The sequence below is a fragment of the Panthera uncia genome, assembly GCF_023721935.1.
Source record: "Panthera uncia isolate 11264 chromosome C1 unlocalized genomic scaffold, Puncia_PCG_1.0 HiC_scaffold_4, whole genome shotgun sequence".
Classification (NCBI taxonomy): Eukaryota; Metazoa; Chordata; class Mammalia; order Carnivora; family Felidae; genus Panthera; species Panthera uncia.
The window spans coordinates 100741597-100759451 of NW_026057585.1; the positions used below are offsets into that span (position 1 = coordinate 100741597).

General features: G+C 51.0%; 1 protein-coding gene across 1 annotated transcript; it reads left to right on the plus strand.

The window, feature by feature from the left end:
• The first annotated feature begins 3725 nt into the window (after positions 1 to 3725).
• Positions 3726 to 11591, plus strand: RPL22 (ribosomal protein L22). The gene is made up of 4 exons (XM_049618206.1): positions 3726 to 3804; positions 5585 to 5689; positions 8322 to 8446; positions 11390 to 11591. The coding sequence occupies exons 1-4, from the start codon at positions 3793 to 3795 to the stop codon at positions 11532 to 11534; spliced, it is 387 nt and encodes a 128-aa protein (XP_049474163.1). The 5' UTR covers positions 3726 to 3792; the 3' UTR covers positions 11535 to 11591.
• The last annotated feature ends 6264 nt before the right edge of the window (positions 11592 to 17855 follow it).

Genomic DNA, 17855 nt, shown 5'->3' on the forward strand with positions numbered 1-17855 from the left:
CCGCAGGACCGAGCAATGCGTCCTACCCAACGTCTACCCTCCCCTGCCTCCTCGTCGCCCACCTCGCCTCACTCCCATCCCAGGAATTCCCCTCCCGGTGTCCTCTGGGTGACCTGCAGGCGACACCCCTTCCGCGCTGGACCGCAGCACTGCTCGGGCACCATGCTCCCGTGCACCCTTCCCAGGCCGCCCGCTGCGCCGCGACGAGGGCTCCCGCCACGGCCACGGTCACTCCGCGTCTCGCCCCGAGGGCAGAGGCGGGAACGCGGAGGCTGGAAAGGACCGCGCGGCGCGAGGGCCCGAGGCTCTGACTGGCTCCCGCCCGGTACCCGAGCCCGGAGCCCGGAACCGCAGGAGCGCCGCGCAGGGCGGGGCCGGAGGACCCCGACTGTGGGCTCCGCAGGGGTGCCGAGGCGCTCTGGCTAGGCCGGCTCTCTCCCGGACGACGGGGGCTGGGACACGAGTGGGTGTGCGGGTCCCCATTTCCTCCACGGCCAATTGGGGGCGCCAGAGAGCAGCGGCCGCCCCTCCGCAGACAGCGCGTGGGAGGGCCTGGAATCCCAGGCGGGCCTCTGGCTGGTTGGAGTCTCTCGGCCAAGAGACTGACCTCTCAGAGCCTCTCTGTTTGGGTGAAACAGGGCCTGCCCCTCGGTGATGCGCGAGAGTTTAATGAACTGAAATGAGCCTACTAGGCTTCTAAGTAATGAAGGCCTCAACCCCCATCACCAGCCGAGTTCCCCAAAGAAGGGGTGAGTTGGGGAGGGAGAGGAGTTTCTGAGCCTTTCCGGCAGAGCTCCCTCTGCTGTTCATGGCCAGGCCGGTCCTTTGTTTATCCAGTGTTATTTTCTCCAGAGTGCCTGCCATGCTTGGGTCATTTTCTACCTTCTCTGCACATGTTATCCTGAGCTCTGGGAAGGCAGTCTCTGTCTCTGCCCCTCCTGAAATCAGAGTCAAGCCCAGAGACTGACCCACAGAAGGTGCTGGATAAAATCTTATCAGTTAGGATGTAATATTTTAAAGCTAGGAGAGAATATTTAAAGCTGGGTTTTGAAGGATGAATAGGAGTTTGACAGTGGGAGAAAGGAAGAGAATTGTAGGTATAAACTACCTGTTCTTTCTCTCTCTCTCTCTTTTATTTATCTGTTTGTTTGTTTATTTATTTAGAGACAGAGAGAGCTCGAGCAGGAGATGGGCAGAGAGAGAGAGAGGGAGAATTCCAAGCAGGCTCTGGGCACAGTCATCCAAGAAACCAAGAGATCATGACCTGAGCCAGAATCAAGAGTCGGACACTCAGCTGACTGAGTCACACAGGTGCCCCTAAACGACCTGTTCTACCCCTCTCTACCCCTGGTTCTATTTGTGCTCTAAGCCACAAGAACTGTAATAACAATAGCTAATGTTGTGGACAAGGTACTATTCAAAGTTCTTTTACTTGTATGAACTCATCCAGACAACAGCCTTAGAAGGTGGAAAATGTTACCCTAGTAAGTGATAGAACTGATATACAAAACTACAGGATACTTCATAAGCGAATTATGCAGGAGTTTCCTTCTGGAGGGGCTGTAGGAAATGGATGTCCCTTCCTGATACTTGGGCTTATTTAATCCATTGATTCGTGTCTTCATCTGTTAGTAAGCAGCTGCCATAGGTCATACACATGGGAGGGACCACAGTAGCCACGGTTAGCCAAGTATAAACATGGACAAGTACAATAATGACAGATAATAATGACAGTGCTAAGTGCTCCAAAGAAAATTATCAGGATGATGTGAAGGAGGGCAGCTGGGAGGGGTGGAGCTGAGGGTACACTAGGTAATCCTGGGCAGAGACAAGCACTGAGCCTGAGACCTTGCAGGATGAGAAGCGATCAGACACAAGAAAAGCCAGAAAGAGTTCAAAGTGGAGGGAGCAGCACGTATAAGGTCTCAGAAGTTGGAATAAATGTCAAGCAAAGAAAAGTAGACCCATGTGTGTGGAGACTCAGGAACTCAGGGGTGAGGTGGGGCTGAGGACGGAGGTGGGTGTAAGGGTTACGGGTTTGGGGGGGGAGGGAGAGGGGGAGTGGGGTCATGGGGGTGAGGGTGGTCCACTCCACACTCTAGACTAGAGATATCAAGGAGGTCACTGGTTGTGAGTCAGGAGTCCAGGGAGGGGTGGAAGCTGCACACAGAGACTTGGGGAGTTGTATTCAAAGGCATGATCTTGGGTCACACCAAAGGTCAAGTGCAGATAAAGATGAAGGGAGCTCTGTGTCCTGCAGCCCTTCAATCCAGGGAAGAGGAGGGAGCAGTAAGGAGATGGAGAAGGAGTGGCCAGTGAAGTGGGAGGAGAACCAGGAGACCCTAAGTCCTGCCCACCCCCCAAGAAACGTCAGCAAGGAGGAGGGAGTGACTCACAGTGTCAGATGCTGCTAAGGAAGCAAGAAGAGGAGGACAGAAACCTGACCCCAGTCCCTAGCAGGGGGACATCACCAGTGACCTTGATGAGAGCTGTCTTGATAGCTGGGGGCCAAAAGCCCGACCAGAGTGGGTTTAACGGACAATGGGAGGACAGTCCAGAGAGAGGCAACTCTTCCAAGAAAATTGGTGTGAAGAGATTGTCTTTCTCTGTCTCCCTCTCTCTCTCTGCCCTTCCCCCACTTGCACATTCTCTCTCAAAAGGAAATGAACATTAAAAAAAAAAAAAAAAAGAATAAAAGGGTGGGTTTGGTACTTGGTTAACTGGCACAACAGGCCTGAGTTTAAACCTAGACCAGTCACCAGTCGGTGCACTGGGTTTCCTCCAGCCCTTGTAAGCCAGGATGGGATTTCTGCCAGGGGAGGCCACTGGAGCCAGGTGGAAGGGAGAGGAGGGTGTATGCAGCTGGGTGATTACAACGAAGGACCCTAGGATGTAACTGGTGAGGACAAGAGGGGGGTGAGGGTGGGTGGAAAGCAGGCCTGTCGATGGATCTTAGTTCGGGGGTTGAAGATCCCTGCTACTCAGCTTGGGGTGCATAGACCACCACCGGCAGCAGCATCTTCTGGGAGTTTGTGGGAAATGCACAATCTGAAACCAGTGAGATCCACTGAATTGGAATCTGCATTTTGAGGAGATCCCCAGGTGATTCCTGTCTACGTGCCAGTTTGAGAAGTGTTGGCACAAGAATTTTTGGAACTGGGAAACTAGAAGGCACGCGCTGGAAAGCTAGGTGGTGATGATCGGAGGGTGGGCGGCTTGTATTTGAGATGGCGAAGGGGTCAAACTGGAGAGTGTACCTGACTGCAGCATGGAGGGCTAGCCCTGGGAGACACAGCCCCTGGGCACCAGCTTCAAGGCTGGGCACTTCAAGTAGGAAGAAGCCAAAGTGCTCTTGGGCATTAGGATCCCAGGACCAGAAAGGCCTCAACTCCCCAAGTTGGTGGGTTCTACTCCCATACCACTAGCTGGTGATTTATGGGTTAGTGAATTTCCTTATTTCTTTTCTCTTTCCAAAACTTTCAAAAGTAGAGCGAACCCTCTATTTCTCTTTGGGCTCATCCAGTCTAGCTCCCCCCTCCGATCGTTTGCAGTGGGACAGGCCACAGGGCCTCCTTCCTCAGCACGCCCCCCCTGCCTAAGGCCTGCGATAGGACGGGCTTCGCATTCAGGCAAAAGCAATCGCTCCCCGATCGTACAAAACAGGGCGAAATCGTGGCGGCCGAGGGGCGTGGCCGAGCGATTGGTACGGCCTGAGTCCTGCGTGCTCTGCGCGCTGCGAGCTCTTTGCGTCTGCGTAGTGCGCCCACCTCCCTTTCTGCCTCCGCTGCCGCCATGGCGCCCGTGGTTAGTATGGCTCCGCGCGAGGCCTCGGCTCTGGGGCAAGCACGTGGGCTTCGCTGGCCCGGCTCCTGCCCGGCTCGCGCGGGACGGCGCTCTGCAGAGCCCGGCCGAGGCTGGGCTGGCAGGCCGGCGGGAGCGGGCCAGGGCCGCCCCGGGCCCAGCACGTTGTGGGCGGAGGAGGCCGCGGCCTGGGGCGCGAGAGGAGCCCCGGAGTTTGCGGAGCCCGCGGCTCGGGCTCGGGCGGCTGTCTGCGGCCAGCCGGGAGCTGGGGCGCCCAGGCTACAGCCTGGGCCGGCCAGGGCCCTGGGGAGCCCGGGTGGCGTGAGGCAGCCAGGGTCTGGGCCTGGCTACCTGGGCGGAGGGCGGGGAAGAGGAAGGGGACCTGCCACTCTCGGGAGTCACATATCCGGGTAACCTACACCCGGGACTTGGAGACGAGTGGGAATGTCCACGGAAGGTGTCTGGCCGGCTTGCTTTCAGAGAGGGGCCTGGGTTTGAGGACCCTCGTAGTGTTCATGGAGGAAGCAGTTCCTCAGGGCGCACCTGTAGAGACTTTTTTTGGTCGAGGGCAGGGCCCACCTCCATTCAGCCCCGGCCGGGCTGGGACCGGCCGTGTGGCGCCCTCGTGTCACTCGGCCTGCAGCTAGCCCTCCTCACATGTTGCCTCGAGCAAGTCGTTTTCCTGCCTCCCTTTTGTTGGGACACCGTTAACATTTTCGGCTTACCTACTCTTTTCTGCCGGGGCAGGCTTTTAATACCTCTCTGCATTTGTATGCCTTTGATTTAAAACCTTGATGGGAGGTGTGGATCCCATTGTGGGCAGGTCTTTTACTTGCTGATTGTGTCTGTCCGGGGCTAGATCTTAAAGCATCCCTTTAGGTTACCAGGAAGAGATGTCTTAAAGAGAAGTCCGTGATTTTTGGAGTAGCTAAAATGTTGGACAAGTTGAGCCAGTCAAATGGTAGATGAAATTTTTTTAAACGTGAAGGGGGACCAGGTGTGTTCTTGGAAAAGTCTTTTTAGAGTCTGTAAAACTCTTTAGAGTGGAACTGCAAGTAGTTAGGTAAGGTCGTACAGGTCCTTTTTTTTAGTGATGTTGGAGTTTGCAGAGGGAGAAGACTGAGCTTTGTGAGAGTAAAGGGACTGCATCCTTGCAGGATGTGCTCAGACTGATGATTTAAATCAAAACCTAGAAATCGACAGTAGTGTTGTAATTAGAACCAAAGTTTGAGTCTTTTTCTTGTCCCTGCTGGGGTAGATGCGCTGCTGGGACGTGCAGTTCCCACTGTGGTTTTCAAGAAGGTAGGTGAGCAGTTAAACGGATCAGGACCCTAATCTGGAGAGTTAGGACAAGTACTCATTTCAGATTCAATTTGTTTTAGATATGCAAGGCATACTTTGTATGCTTGCCCTAGTCCTGGAATAAAGTGTGCACTGTTTCTTGAAACTGCGTTTCTAAAGTTTTATGGTAAATAAAAGAAAATGTTCCTTTTATTGTGGTTCATAAGGTAACAGACTTTTCATGCCCAGAGAGATGGGGGAGGCTGGAAAGGGCAAGTAAGTCAGAGTGCCAGAATTTCCCCCTCAAAAGGGCATGACTCCCGGCCCCTAAGCTTAACAGAGCAGCATTCTGGGTATCACCCCTCAGGGCAGGTCGCTTGCGGATTTTGGATTTGTGTGGGCTATTCCATCTCAGGCGTTTTTGGTTCGGTTATGTTTTTGGTGGTTGAGGGGAGGGGCATACAGGTCGTGCCTTCATCTGTGTATCGTTTGCGCACCTTAGAAAAAGCTTGTGGCGAAGGGGGGCAAAAAAAAGAAGCAAGTTCTGAAGTTTACTCTGGACTGCACCCACCCTGTAGAAGACGGAATCATGGATGCTGCCAATTTCGTAAGTGACACCCTTGCTGCCACTCAGGACAGGGAGGGACCTTCTGAGATGTCGCCGAGAAAACCTGCTGGAGCACGTTTCTGTTCTCCTGCTCGTGGGCATCTCTGGTTCTGGCTCCACACAGACCGGAAGTTGGTCTGGTTACTTGTTTTTAAGTCTCACTTTTCTTTCATGTGTATCGGTGGTGCGGAGTAAACATCAATGCTAGGGAACTGCCTCAGTTTCTTTCGCCTCTCCTTTTGTTTCCAAAAGTGGTTTTATTTACTTCCGAGTTCCCAGGAAACAGCCAACTCCGCTGGATCCAGTACCTGCTTGGCACCTTGGTGTGTTGAAGCATAAGCACTGGGCCCTAATCCTCACAGAGTAAGGGGCTGTCTCCACCCGGCCTGACTGCTGGGCTATGGGTATTGGACAGATGGCAGCGTTTCTTTGGGCTTTCCTTTTTATTAGATATCAGGGCTTCAGTGTTTACATTAAAATACTCTCTTTGCTGATTTGTAATTGGAGCTTGTTTTTTTCCCATATCCCGCTTTGTATTGATATTTTACCCCATATATTTGGCCCTAGAAAAATTAACCTCATTGCCATATTTTGACTGTGCAACTTGGCAGTTTACTCTTTACCTGTTCGGTAGCCGTGTCTGGGGAATTCAGACTGACTGACTGACTTATTTATTTATTTAGAATGTTTACTTATTTTTGAGAGAGAGAGAAAACGTACGTGCGAGCAGGGGAGGGGCAGAGAGGGTGTGTGTGTGGGGGGGAGACAGGATCCAAAGCAGGTTCTACACTGTCAGCACAGAGCCCGACTCGGGGCTCGAACTCACAACCCGCGAGATCATGACCTGAGCCGAAGTCGGACGCTTAAGCCACTGAGCCACCCGGGCGTCCCAGAATTCAGACTTCTTGTGCAGAGGCTCTTAAATTCCCATTTGCTCTTCTCTTTGCCAAAAGATAATGTTACAACAAGAATAATTTTCAGGTGAAACAATCTAGAGGTTCAGCCTATGGCCACTAACAACAGTGAATGCCCGTAACTTCTTGCGTGTCCCTGCCTTGTGTGATGTGATGCCTTTTGTGTCTCTGTTGCTGCGGGAAGTCCCTTAATTGGCTCCTCAGTCTCTGTGTAACAATGTTACTTTTCTCTTCTCTGTGGCCACCTTTCCCTCCTAACCTTTGTGGCCTCTTCCAGCTTGTGTCTCTGTGTTGGCCCTTCCCTGGCATCGCTTCCCTCTCCCTGCCTTTACACTCACTTGTGTGTAATTGTTTTTCCTTCTAGAACCTTCTTAGGATAAAAAAAAAAAACTTGAGTCTAAGATGCAGAAATCAAGATTTCTGACTTAGTCACTCTACTCTGTCCTCAGTTAATGTACAGTGTATTGGAGTATGTATGTATGTATTTTAAAATTTATTTTTGAGAGAGTGCGTGTGTGCATGCTGGGCAGAGACAGGAGGAGACAATCCCAAGTAGGCTCCACGCCATCAGAGCAGAGCCCGATGTGGGTCTCTAACCCATGAAACATGAGATCATGACCCAAACTGACATCAAGGGTCGGACACTCAACTGACTGAGCTGTCCAGGCACCCCTACCCTTGGAGTTTTTAAATAGAGGATTGTAGGGATTTGGGGCTGGAGGGATTTCATATCATTTGTAACAGCAAGAGAACCAGAGTTGTCCCCCCTTTTTTTATTTTTATTTTTTTAATTTTTTTTTTCAACGTTTTAAAATTTATTTTTGGACAGAGAGAGACAGAACATGAACGGGGGAGGGGCAGAGAGAGAGGGAGACACAGAATCGGAAACAGGCTCCAGGCTCCGAGCCATCAGCCCAGAGCCTGACGCGGGGCTCGAACTCACGGACCGCGAGATCGTGACCTGGCTGAAGTCGGAGGTTTAACCGACTGCGCCACCCACGCGCCCCCCCCCTTTTTTTTTTTTTAAAGAAGTAGGCTCTAAGCCCAATGTGGGTCTTCACCCCACAACCAAGAGTTGCACACTCCACTGACTGAGCCAGCCAGGCACCCCCGGAGTCCTCCTTTTTGACCAAGACCGCTGAATTCACCCCATGGAGGTGGGTGCCAGGCTTCCAGGGGGTTTTGCCAAGAGTGCCATTTCTGGGCTCCTGGGCTGTTGCTCTTCTGCTGGGCCATGCAAACGGCCCCTGAGCTGATGTAGAGTTGTTTTGGTCTGTGTTATGTTTTGCTCCTACTGCTAGGTTGAAGACTGACTTATTTCCTCTCATGGTACCGAGAGCAGTGTTTTATACTCCTTAGATTCAGAATTGTCTGTACTTTGTAACAGTTTGGCCCTAGGTTTCCTGTCTATTCTTTACTTTTGACTCATCAGTCAAGCCTTTTGTGTAGAGGCACATTTGTTTGACCTTGTGTGGAAGCAGTCACGTGTGTTCGTGTGGGGATGTTTTCATGTTCCACGTGTAAATAAAGTTGAGTAGTGCTGTCTTCTAATTTCCATTCTTAGATTTCAGACCTCATATTAATAGCTAAATATGTGCTGTAATTTTTTTTTTTTTGAAGACTGAACATAGAAACAAGTCTTCATTCAGTATTAAGAGCATAAAACAAGTGGGCCAAGCTGTCGCTTCACTTACTGATCGATTTGACCATTTCCACAGGAGCAGTTTCTTCAAGAGAGAATTAAAGTGAATGGAAAAGCCGGGAATCTTGGTGGAGGGGTTGTAACCATCGAACGGAGCAAGAGCAAGATTACGGTCACTTCTGAGGTGCCTTTTTCCAAAAGGTATGGGACAGGAAAGTGCTACCTGCCAGCCTCCCACTTTCCAGCCCCCCACCCCCCCCCCCCCCCCCGTCATTTGTTTTTTGCTTGCATCCCTTAATCCCTGGAACAGGGTCCAGTGCAAGGAGGCACTGAATGAATGATCCTGTGGGGGTTGAAAGCATTCAATTTTGGGTAGTTTTAAAAATTTTGTTTTTCACGGGCTAACGTATTTCAAGCAAGATGCTCAGACTTGCTTAGACAGTACTGAAAATGAGAATATTGCCTCCTTTCCCTGTAGATCAGTGGAGAGCTTTCGTTTTTATTTTATTGAGGTATAGTTGACATGCAGTGTTGTACTGGGCTCAGGTGCACAGCACAGCGATAGGACAGTTCTCTACCTTCTTCAGTGTTCGCGATCAATGTGCTTGCATTTTTAATTCTACTTTTAGTTCCCTGTAAGTGCCAGTATCGTTGGATGAGGACTCCGAGATCTCAGTTTAGACTGAAGCCATCCTTTTAATTCCTGTGGGCCCATTTTTCTAAGTCGGAGACCCCAGTTCGCTTGTCCTGCAGTATTGTATGGTGGTTGTAAGGAATTGAACCGGTTTATACCTGGCTCCTAGCCCAGAGCCTGGCATGTTCTTAGGAGCTTTCAATCAGACTGAATCAAGTAATGGGAGATTTGAAGGTGTGTTAGGACAAATTTGGTATAATTCAGCTTTTGCTTTTAGCTTTAATTATTATCAGTCAAGAGGTGACTTCCTACTCTGCCTGGTTCAGTTATTTGTGCAGAAGGAGATTTTTTTTTTTTAATGTTTGTTTATTTATTTATTTTTCAACGTTTTTTTTATTTTTTATTTTTTTATTTTTTTATTTTTGGGACAGAGAGAGACAGAGCATGAACGGGGGAGGGGCAGAGAGAGAGGGAGACACAGAATCGGAAACAGGCTCCAGGCTCCGAGCCATCAGCCCAGAGCCTGACGCGGGGCTCGAACTCACGGACCACGAGATCGTGACCTGGCTGAAGTCGGACGCTTAACCGACTGCGCCACCCAGGCGCCCCTGTTTATTTATTTTTGAGAAAGAGCACAAGCAGGGGAAGAGCAGAGAGACAGGGAGACACAGAATCCAAAGCAGGCTCCAGGCTCTGAGCTGTCAGCACAGAGCCTGATGTGGGGCTCGAACTCACGAACTGTGAGACTAGGACCCGAGCCAAAGGTGGACGCTTAACCGACTGAGCCACCCGGGCACCCCCAGAAGGAGATTTGATAACACGAGAGATGGGTGCAACCATAGGGCCTCCAGGCCGTACAAAGCCTGCGACACACTGGGCTTTTGCAGAGCTCCTGGGGGTGATGCTGTGATCTGTGACCTGTCCCCGACGTTTACCAGGCTGGCTGTGAGAATGGCTCCTGACACCTTTTCCATTGGCACAGATTGTTCATCCCCAGTGCAGGAGGACAGGGGCCCTGTGTTCTTCGCTTTCCTTTCTGGATGGTAATGGTTTTCTTGAAGTGTTCTAGGTATTCCTAATCCAGGACTTTCTCTTGTTTGCGCACTTCTGTAGCTTTTTACCTAGTTTTCCAACATCCTATTATGAGAAAAGGAAAAAGAAAAATTTTTAAAAAATTTTTATTTATATCGAGAGAGAGCGCGTGCGCACATGCACGAGTGGGGGAGGGGCAGAAAGAGGAGAATCCCAAGCGGGCTCTGCCTTCACAGTGGAGGTCATCACCTGAGCCGAAATCAAGAGTCGGACACTTACTAACTCAGCCACCCAGGCGGTTTAATTTAAAAATTATGAAAAATCTTAAGCCACCTGGACTTTCAACTTAAGCACCTCACCTGAATACAATATGGTAGAAACAGTATATGGCAGAAAAGAATACTTTTTAGATGGAACGACCAAATTGATTTATTTTTGTGTAGGGGAAAGTGGATAGGATTGAACTGAGATCTTCACATCTTTGTGAAGATGGCTTTGTTGGCGTAAGTAACGCTGTTGAGCGGTACTCGTTTCCTAGAGGTGGTGAGTTTGTTGGTCCGTTCCTATCTGGGTCCTTGCCGGTCTGCCTGTGTGGCTCACGTAGTCCTTGTGACAGCCTGAAGAGATGGTAAGTATCAGGAGTCTCATTTCATGGAGGGGGAGAGTGGGGCTTGGAAAGGTTAATTTGCCCAGCCGGGACTTAGTTTGGTGTTCTGCTCCCTCTTCTCCTTTTGGGTTTGGGAAGATGCCCGAGGGCCTCCTAAGTCAACAAGTGAGAGGAGAAACACGATTGCAGGCTGTGGGCAGTTGGGATGTTGAGCACAGAAGCCAGTCGCTGCCTTTATGAAAACAGCCAGTTTTTTAAGCAGTTTGCTGTGGTGACTGCTTAGCTGTCCCCCAGGCCACGCCAGCAGTCAGGCTGACAGGTTGAAAGGACTGAGTGCCGTCACTTGCAGAGGTGGAGCAAGGGCAGTGGCAGGGTGGCGTCCTGTTTCCCAGGAGTTGGGTGGTGAGCATCTCCTGGCCAGAGTGAGTGTATGACAGACAATCCCCGTCATCCGAACAACCTCGGAAGGAGGTTAGAATCCGTGAGGTGAGATGCGGGAAGTACCTGGAGCTCATTAGAAACCCAGTGATTTCTCCGTAGAAGGTACTAAGATCGGGTACTTAACTGTGTCATCACTACTGTGGTATCTTTCTCCAGTGGTCACTAAGAACCACTTCATAGGCGTCGTGCTGTGTTTAACCGACAACTGTGACCTCTCCTTGTGTGTCCTCATTTTTATTGCCAGTGTAGATGAAATGTGGCTGACGCTTGTTTTAGAACCTTGGCTGGGTATATCGGCCTTACCTTTGCCCTTTTTGGATGCTGGGAGAACACCCTGAATGGTGATGGTTTGAATGCACAGGTTTTATACAAGTGACTGTTGGAGATGCCGGAGCCCTGTGGTGAGTTCTCAAGTGTTCTCTCTCTGCAGGTATTTGAAATATCTCACCAAAAAATATTTGAAGAAGAATAATCTACGTGATTGGTTGCGCGTAGTTGCTAACAGCAAAGAGAGTTACGAATTGCGTTACTTCCAGATAAACCAAGATGAGGAAGAGGAGGAAGATGAGGATTAAAACTCCTTTATCTGAAATATTTTGTATGAGTTCTTCAATAAAACTTGGGAACCAAAATGGTGGTTTTCCTTGTATCACTGCAGTGTGGATTGACCAGAAAATTGGAAATCATAGTAAAAGGGCTTCATTTGGGCTGCCGTTCACTTATTTGTAATTAGACTTTTTTTCCTGCTTAAAAACTTTAGTTATTGTGGTAATAATACCAAAATAGAAATAACCTCCTTTAAGGGAACTGCCCATGAATTGACCTTGAGCAGGTGGTTAAAGGGTGTGGAGGTGTGTGCACTTCAGTTAGTCACTATTTTACTTCAAAAGGTGTGACCGTTTTACCTGGTGCTTTTCTTAAAAGATTCAGGTATACAAACATTGGGACGTCTAATCCACTGAGAGCAAAACCAGTGACTTCTCTGAGGTTTGCTTCCTGCAGGAACAGGGCAGCGTCGATAAAAATGCAAGGTTCTGGGGCATTTACTTCACCTTTTGATTACAAATTACTCGATGCACATAACTACTATGTACATCCTTTTTCTTCCTGTAGAAATAGGATGTCCTTTTCCGCCGCTGCGTATTCTCCTCTTCAGGAAAGAATTTGGAGAGTGCTTATAAAAGTCCCAGGTTTTCAAAGTAAGAGTGCACAAAAATGAATCTGTAAATAAAAACTGTTCCCACAACTCTTTGCAACAAACTGTCCCTTTGGCCCCCAGCAGGGGGAGCTGGAGCTGAGCGGTGGTAGAGCTTCCAGAGATGGACCTGTGCATCTGGCCGGGATTGGAGCCTTGTCACGGGGGTGGGGCGCGAAGGAGAAGCGATTGAGAGACGGTTCATGCCGAGGAGACGGGGAAACAGTGCGGACGTGCCAAGGGAATGGTCACTTCTGAGCCACCTAGGCCATGCCTGGATTTAATGTCCAGTCCTACAAACTTGCATTAAGCAGGACCAGACTGAAAGTGGCATTTCGTTGCCTTGTGTGCAGAGGCTGGAGATCTGAGCAAGGTCATTAAGTTGTAAAGATGTGTCGTTGCCAACTGAGAATCCAGAGTATTTGGGAGTGACTTTGAAAAGAGACCCTGATGCCTTATGGTGCCCTTCTAAAATCTAAACAATTCTGCAGAAATGTCTGCAAAGTCTTAAAACTACAGTGTAAAATGTTCTTAAAGAGTTTCCCTCAGCTAATTTCTACACCTGACATTCTTGGGCTCTGCTGGTTGGGGAGCTGAAAATTAGAGTCCTACCTTGGCTCCAATTTCACATTTGGTGCTCCTTGGATTGAATTTAACATGTTGCATCTTTGCAATTTCATTTGTGGTAAAGGCTCTAGCATTTTCTATTTCTATGCAAATTTCGTGAAGCAGAATTGTTTGCATGTGTGAAGGCGAGGTTTCTTTCTGATGTAACTGAGGCATCAGCTGGGTTTTGGCCACAGTCCCTACCATGATCTGTCCCTACCGAGATCGTGATCGTGATCGTTAACTGTTAGTAAGTTTATGACCTGGGTTTGCAAATTGTACTTGTTTGTTGCATTGATGTTCGCCTGTAGTGATTCTTAGTTTGGTTGTAAAAAATTAACCCTGGGCTAAAATTAGCATATATAGTTTTTTTTTTTTTTCCCAAACTGCTCCCAAATTTTAAAACTTGTAATAAAATTGAAACTCATTGGTTTTTCTATGCCTTTTTGAACTCTTGTAATTGAGTTTTGATCACATTTTATATTAAAGTGGCTAACACATGGCTACTATTACTGTGCAAGCCTTTTTTTTTTTTTTTTTTTTAAGGATTGGCATGTTAATCTATTTAGCGACAGATTGTTTTTCCTGCTAATTGCTGTACCAACAATGACCTTGGTCTTCATTAAGCTTGAGAAGAAAATGTGTCCTTTATTCCCATTTTCTTTACCTCAGCTGTGCCTCGGTGAGAGTCTGGAGTTGGTCGTGACCCAACTCTCCGGGTCAGATCCAGAGCCGAGAGAATAAATTTGCAAACGACTTTTTCTGATGGAGGATGTGTAATGGGAACCTGAATCACCACGCCCGTTATGCCAGCTGTGTCCAGACCACCTTTAGACCACTTTCCTTTTCATCTCTTGACTGATGACCTAACTGCTCCATGGGAAATACAGCCCAGGAATCGGGGGGGGAGGGGGGTCATGGAGAGTTTCAGGCCAAGATTTTCGTTCATAAAAGCAACGGAATAGGAAGCTGGCACAATCCTGTTCTTAGCTGATTCTGGTCACCAGTACCATTTCTGGGCTAAAGGTTGAGTATTTGGTTTTCTTTCAAAAGCCTCAGTGACACCCACCTTTTCCTGTGACTTTCAGTGGTTAAAGGTGCTTGTTTTCTGAGTAGTGTTCTCTTCCTATCTTTTTGGGAAGAACCAAGTGTTGAGATACATGGACCCTAACTTCACCAGTGGCGCCTGGCAGGCGGGAACAACTTGTGCGTGAGACAGGGAACAAAGTGGGGGAGTTTGATCACACCAAATACTTTTAAAGACAAACTGATCAAAATTATGGAATGTTCTGGGGGCATTTAGACCACAGCCTTTTCAGAGGATACTTGACCTAGGAGGTGAGCAGGATTCCAGTGAGGCGATAGACTGGCCTGTCCCCTGGTTGTCACCTTAACCTCAGGAGAGCCTAGAAATTGGCTTTGGCAACCTGGCTTTCGCTTCCTCCTGCTGCCACGGTCCTTCCCGTGGCTTTGCTCCAAGCTTATCCAGCGTTGGAAGCAGAGTGTGGTGCTGGCCGCTCCCTTTGAGGGGGGGCATACACCTAGGATGTGTGGGTCATTGGCCAGATGACAGATTCTGCAGTACCATGGGGACATGTCTTCTTGGTAACCCTGGACAGAGAGTGGGGCTGGCCAGAGTCAGAAGCTGGGGAGAGCCTGGGTGGGGTCCTGCTGGAGGTGTTGACTGACTTGTCGGGTGCCTCTTTGGGGTAACAGGTTGTAGAGGTTGCGTCCCTTTCTGGAAGGGAGGAAGGTGAGGAAGAGGCCTGGTGGGTGAGGAGGAGGTGCCGAAGGAAGCCGGTGAAGGGCTGCCTTTTAAAGGATGCCACCATGCTGCTTGTCTCGGGGAGCAAAAACCTAAGAATTTGTAATCTAGACATTTTCCTATCTTGCCTCTCTTTGGGAGGATCTGAGAATTCACATTCTTTTTTTCTAGGCTATTTCTGGCCAAGCTAAAACTGTCTGTTAATGTTGTGCTGACCGGCTGAGTTGGCTGCTACCGTACCTAGAACCCAGAAAGAACCCCTAAGATGATTTAAGTCTTAGACGACCCCTTCCTCCGGCCCAGGGCCATGGGGCCCAGAAGTCTGCCTTATCGAGAAACACCCCCAGCAACTCTAAGTGATTTGGGTTCAGGCAGTGCAAGACTGCCGTCTTGAGAAACAGGCTCCAGGTACAAGGGAGATCTTGGTGCATTAGGGACATTTACCTTTCATTTTATTTTTATTTATTGTTTTATTTATGAGGGCGAGAGAGCGTGCACAGGTCGGGGAGGGGCAGAGAGAGAGAGAGGGACAGAGAGAACCCCAAGCATGGGGCTGTGCGGTCAGCCCAGAGCCTGACACAGGGCCGACTGAGCCACCCGGGGGCTCCTGCCATTCATTTTAGAAGACACTGCGATGCCAGCGATGCGGCTCAGCCGCTAAGAGGAGGCCGGGGCAGAACTGCATGGCTCGCGTGAGGGGTGTAGGGACAGGGGCTTCACGGCGCCGTCAGGTGGTCACAAGTAGGATATGTGGGTAAAGAACTGTCCTCGGGCAGCGCTTGAGAGCTGCCTGTATGAGGAGTCCACGCAGCCCGGGGACGGAGACTGATCGGGGTGTTTGCTGAAGGTGCCTCATAAGCAGTATAGTTAAAATGATTTTGATTTTGAATTGTCCCTCAGGTGTAATTCTAGGCTCTCATCAGCCAACAGGAGGAGCTTGTCTCCTGAAACTGGAACCTTATGGATAGGCTTATTCTCAGAATTGCGGACTTTATGGAATTGCCACCTTTTTAGGGATTGTTTTTGACATCAGACATTTGTGGTCCATTGTCACGGCTGCTAATAGTTTGACAATAATCAGAGCTCTCCTTTAAATATTCTCGGAGATTTCTAGTCAAAAATCCCTTTGTCTCTGCCATTCCAGTCTTTGCTTAGTTTTGCTTTTGGCGGGTAAGTAACTTGACCGAGCCGCAGCCCTCTGCAAGATGGGATGGCCAGGGGGCGGGGGGAGGTCTAGGAATGTGAGCTTTTGGACTCTTTGTTGCCAAATTCGGCAGGTGGGACTGTCCTTGAATGATGTCTTGACTGTCTCAGCCTCGCCTTGGGAATGGGACCCAAGATTAGCGGTGTGTGCCCGAGGTGGGGGCTTTCTGGTGATAGGAGATCCTGTAAGCCCACGTTTCTCTCAAGTGGGACAGAGAACCTTTGGAAGGGTCCTGACCTCCTCTGCCATCCGGGAGGGGTTGGGGGCGGGGCTGCTGAGGGGTGGGCAGGTTTGATGGTGCTTCGGGCTTTTCCCTGGATAGTTAACATTCCGAAAGACTGGAGGTCTGGAAAGAGCAAGGCAGCCTTGCCAGGGAAAACGGAGGCTGGCTAAAGCATTGGCGATTTGGGGCCTCTGAGCTAGATGCTCAGTGACGTGAAATGCAGCCTTAGACCAGAGAAGCCCTTTGCTTTCTTAGCCCAACTCCCTGCTGCCTTTCCCTCTGCCCTTGCAGGCCACCTGCTCTGGGATGCTTCAACCTCCCTCTCTAGTGTGGCTTACAAGTGACCTGGCAGATGAAGGGGACCCCCAGCACCCTGCACTTTGACCCGGGAGGCTGGACAGACCTGCCTGTACCCAGGAATAAATGATGAGGAGCTTTTCTTCAGGGCTTGCTCCCAATTCATTTGGATCGGAAGGGGGAGGAAAAATTGCCTACACATTTTTCCAACTCCCCCGGGCCATCCATCGCCTTCTGGTCACAGCTTGGATTCATGGCTTGGGCTGTGGCCCCCCGCCGAGAGGTTTTGCATGGGGTGCCCTCACCAGGCAGTCACAACTTTCCTGGTTCCCCAAAGGCCCCAGGAAAAAGAGCCCTTTTGTTAATGCCAGCGTGCCAGGGGTTACTGGTCAGTCCCTGCCAGGACGGGGCAGGTGTTCAGCCAAGGCCAGAGGGGTTGGTGCGAGAGAGGAGACAACACTACCCCTCTCTCTTGCTTCCCAAGCCGGGCAGATCCTGTGGGTCCCTGGCAGCCACATGGGTTTCCAGTGGGTTCCCCCAAACGTGTCTGGACTGAGGCAGCGAGACAAGGGTACCCTCCCTTTACTGGCTCTTCTAGGGTTAGAGAACTGACCATCCTAAGGGCTGCTGCAACTTTGGCCTTCTCTGAGTAGCTTTTACACCTCCGGCAGCCCAGACTGGCCGCGCTCGTTTAAAATTCCAGCCTTGCTCCCAAGGGCTTCGGCCTTCATGTTCACCTTTAACTGAGGGCTGTTGGCGGCGCCTCCTTACCGCCCAGCGACAGGTGTCGCTTCTGAGCGGGAGTTTTGGGCACAGACAACGAAGATCCGCACCACCCCCAGGGGCTCTGGAGGTGTTTAGACCGGACCTCGCCTGGAGGGGCGTTTTGGAAGAGGGCACGTGGGCGGTGGGAGCGTGGTGCCATGGGGTGAGGGAGGAGCCAGCCTGCATGCATTTTTCTGGAGGAATCGCACCCGGTCTCCAGAGCGACCCTTCCCCAAGTGCGGAACACATTTTTCTTCCGATCTTCCTTCCAAAGGGCCGAGCCAGGTTCTCGGTGCATGTGAGTGGAAGTGCGGGAGCTCGACGCCTGCCGCCCAGGGCACCCCGCCCCTGCGCCCTTGGGGACTCGGGGCGGGGGGGGGGGAGGGGCAGGGCGCCGTCCCGGGCGGCGGCGACGGTGGTGGCGGATCTTCCAGGGGTGCGCGGGGGCGAGTTCCCCGCCTCCCAACGGGCCCGGCTCGCCCGAGTCGCCGCGGCCCGCTCGGCCGTCGGGTCCCTGGGCGCGCGGGCGCCTCGACGGCTCCCCCTGCCGGAGCGCCGGGTGCGCCCCCCTGCACCCGGGGCTCAGGACTAGTCCCCCCAACTTGTTCTCGGCTGTTAACTAGTCGCGCTGCCGGAACGATGGGATGGGGTTGCCACAGCAACAGACTGGACGTCACAATCCGGGCATGTGTGCCGCCCCCCCGCCGTGCCGCCGGCGCTGCCGCCGCCACCCTCGGCCGGCTGCGGGACTCGGGCTGCGGGGCGCGGTGGGCGGAGCGGCCCGGGCTTTGCGGGGAGCGGGGCGAGGGCGGCCGAGAGGAAGGGGGTCGAGACGGGGGGG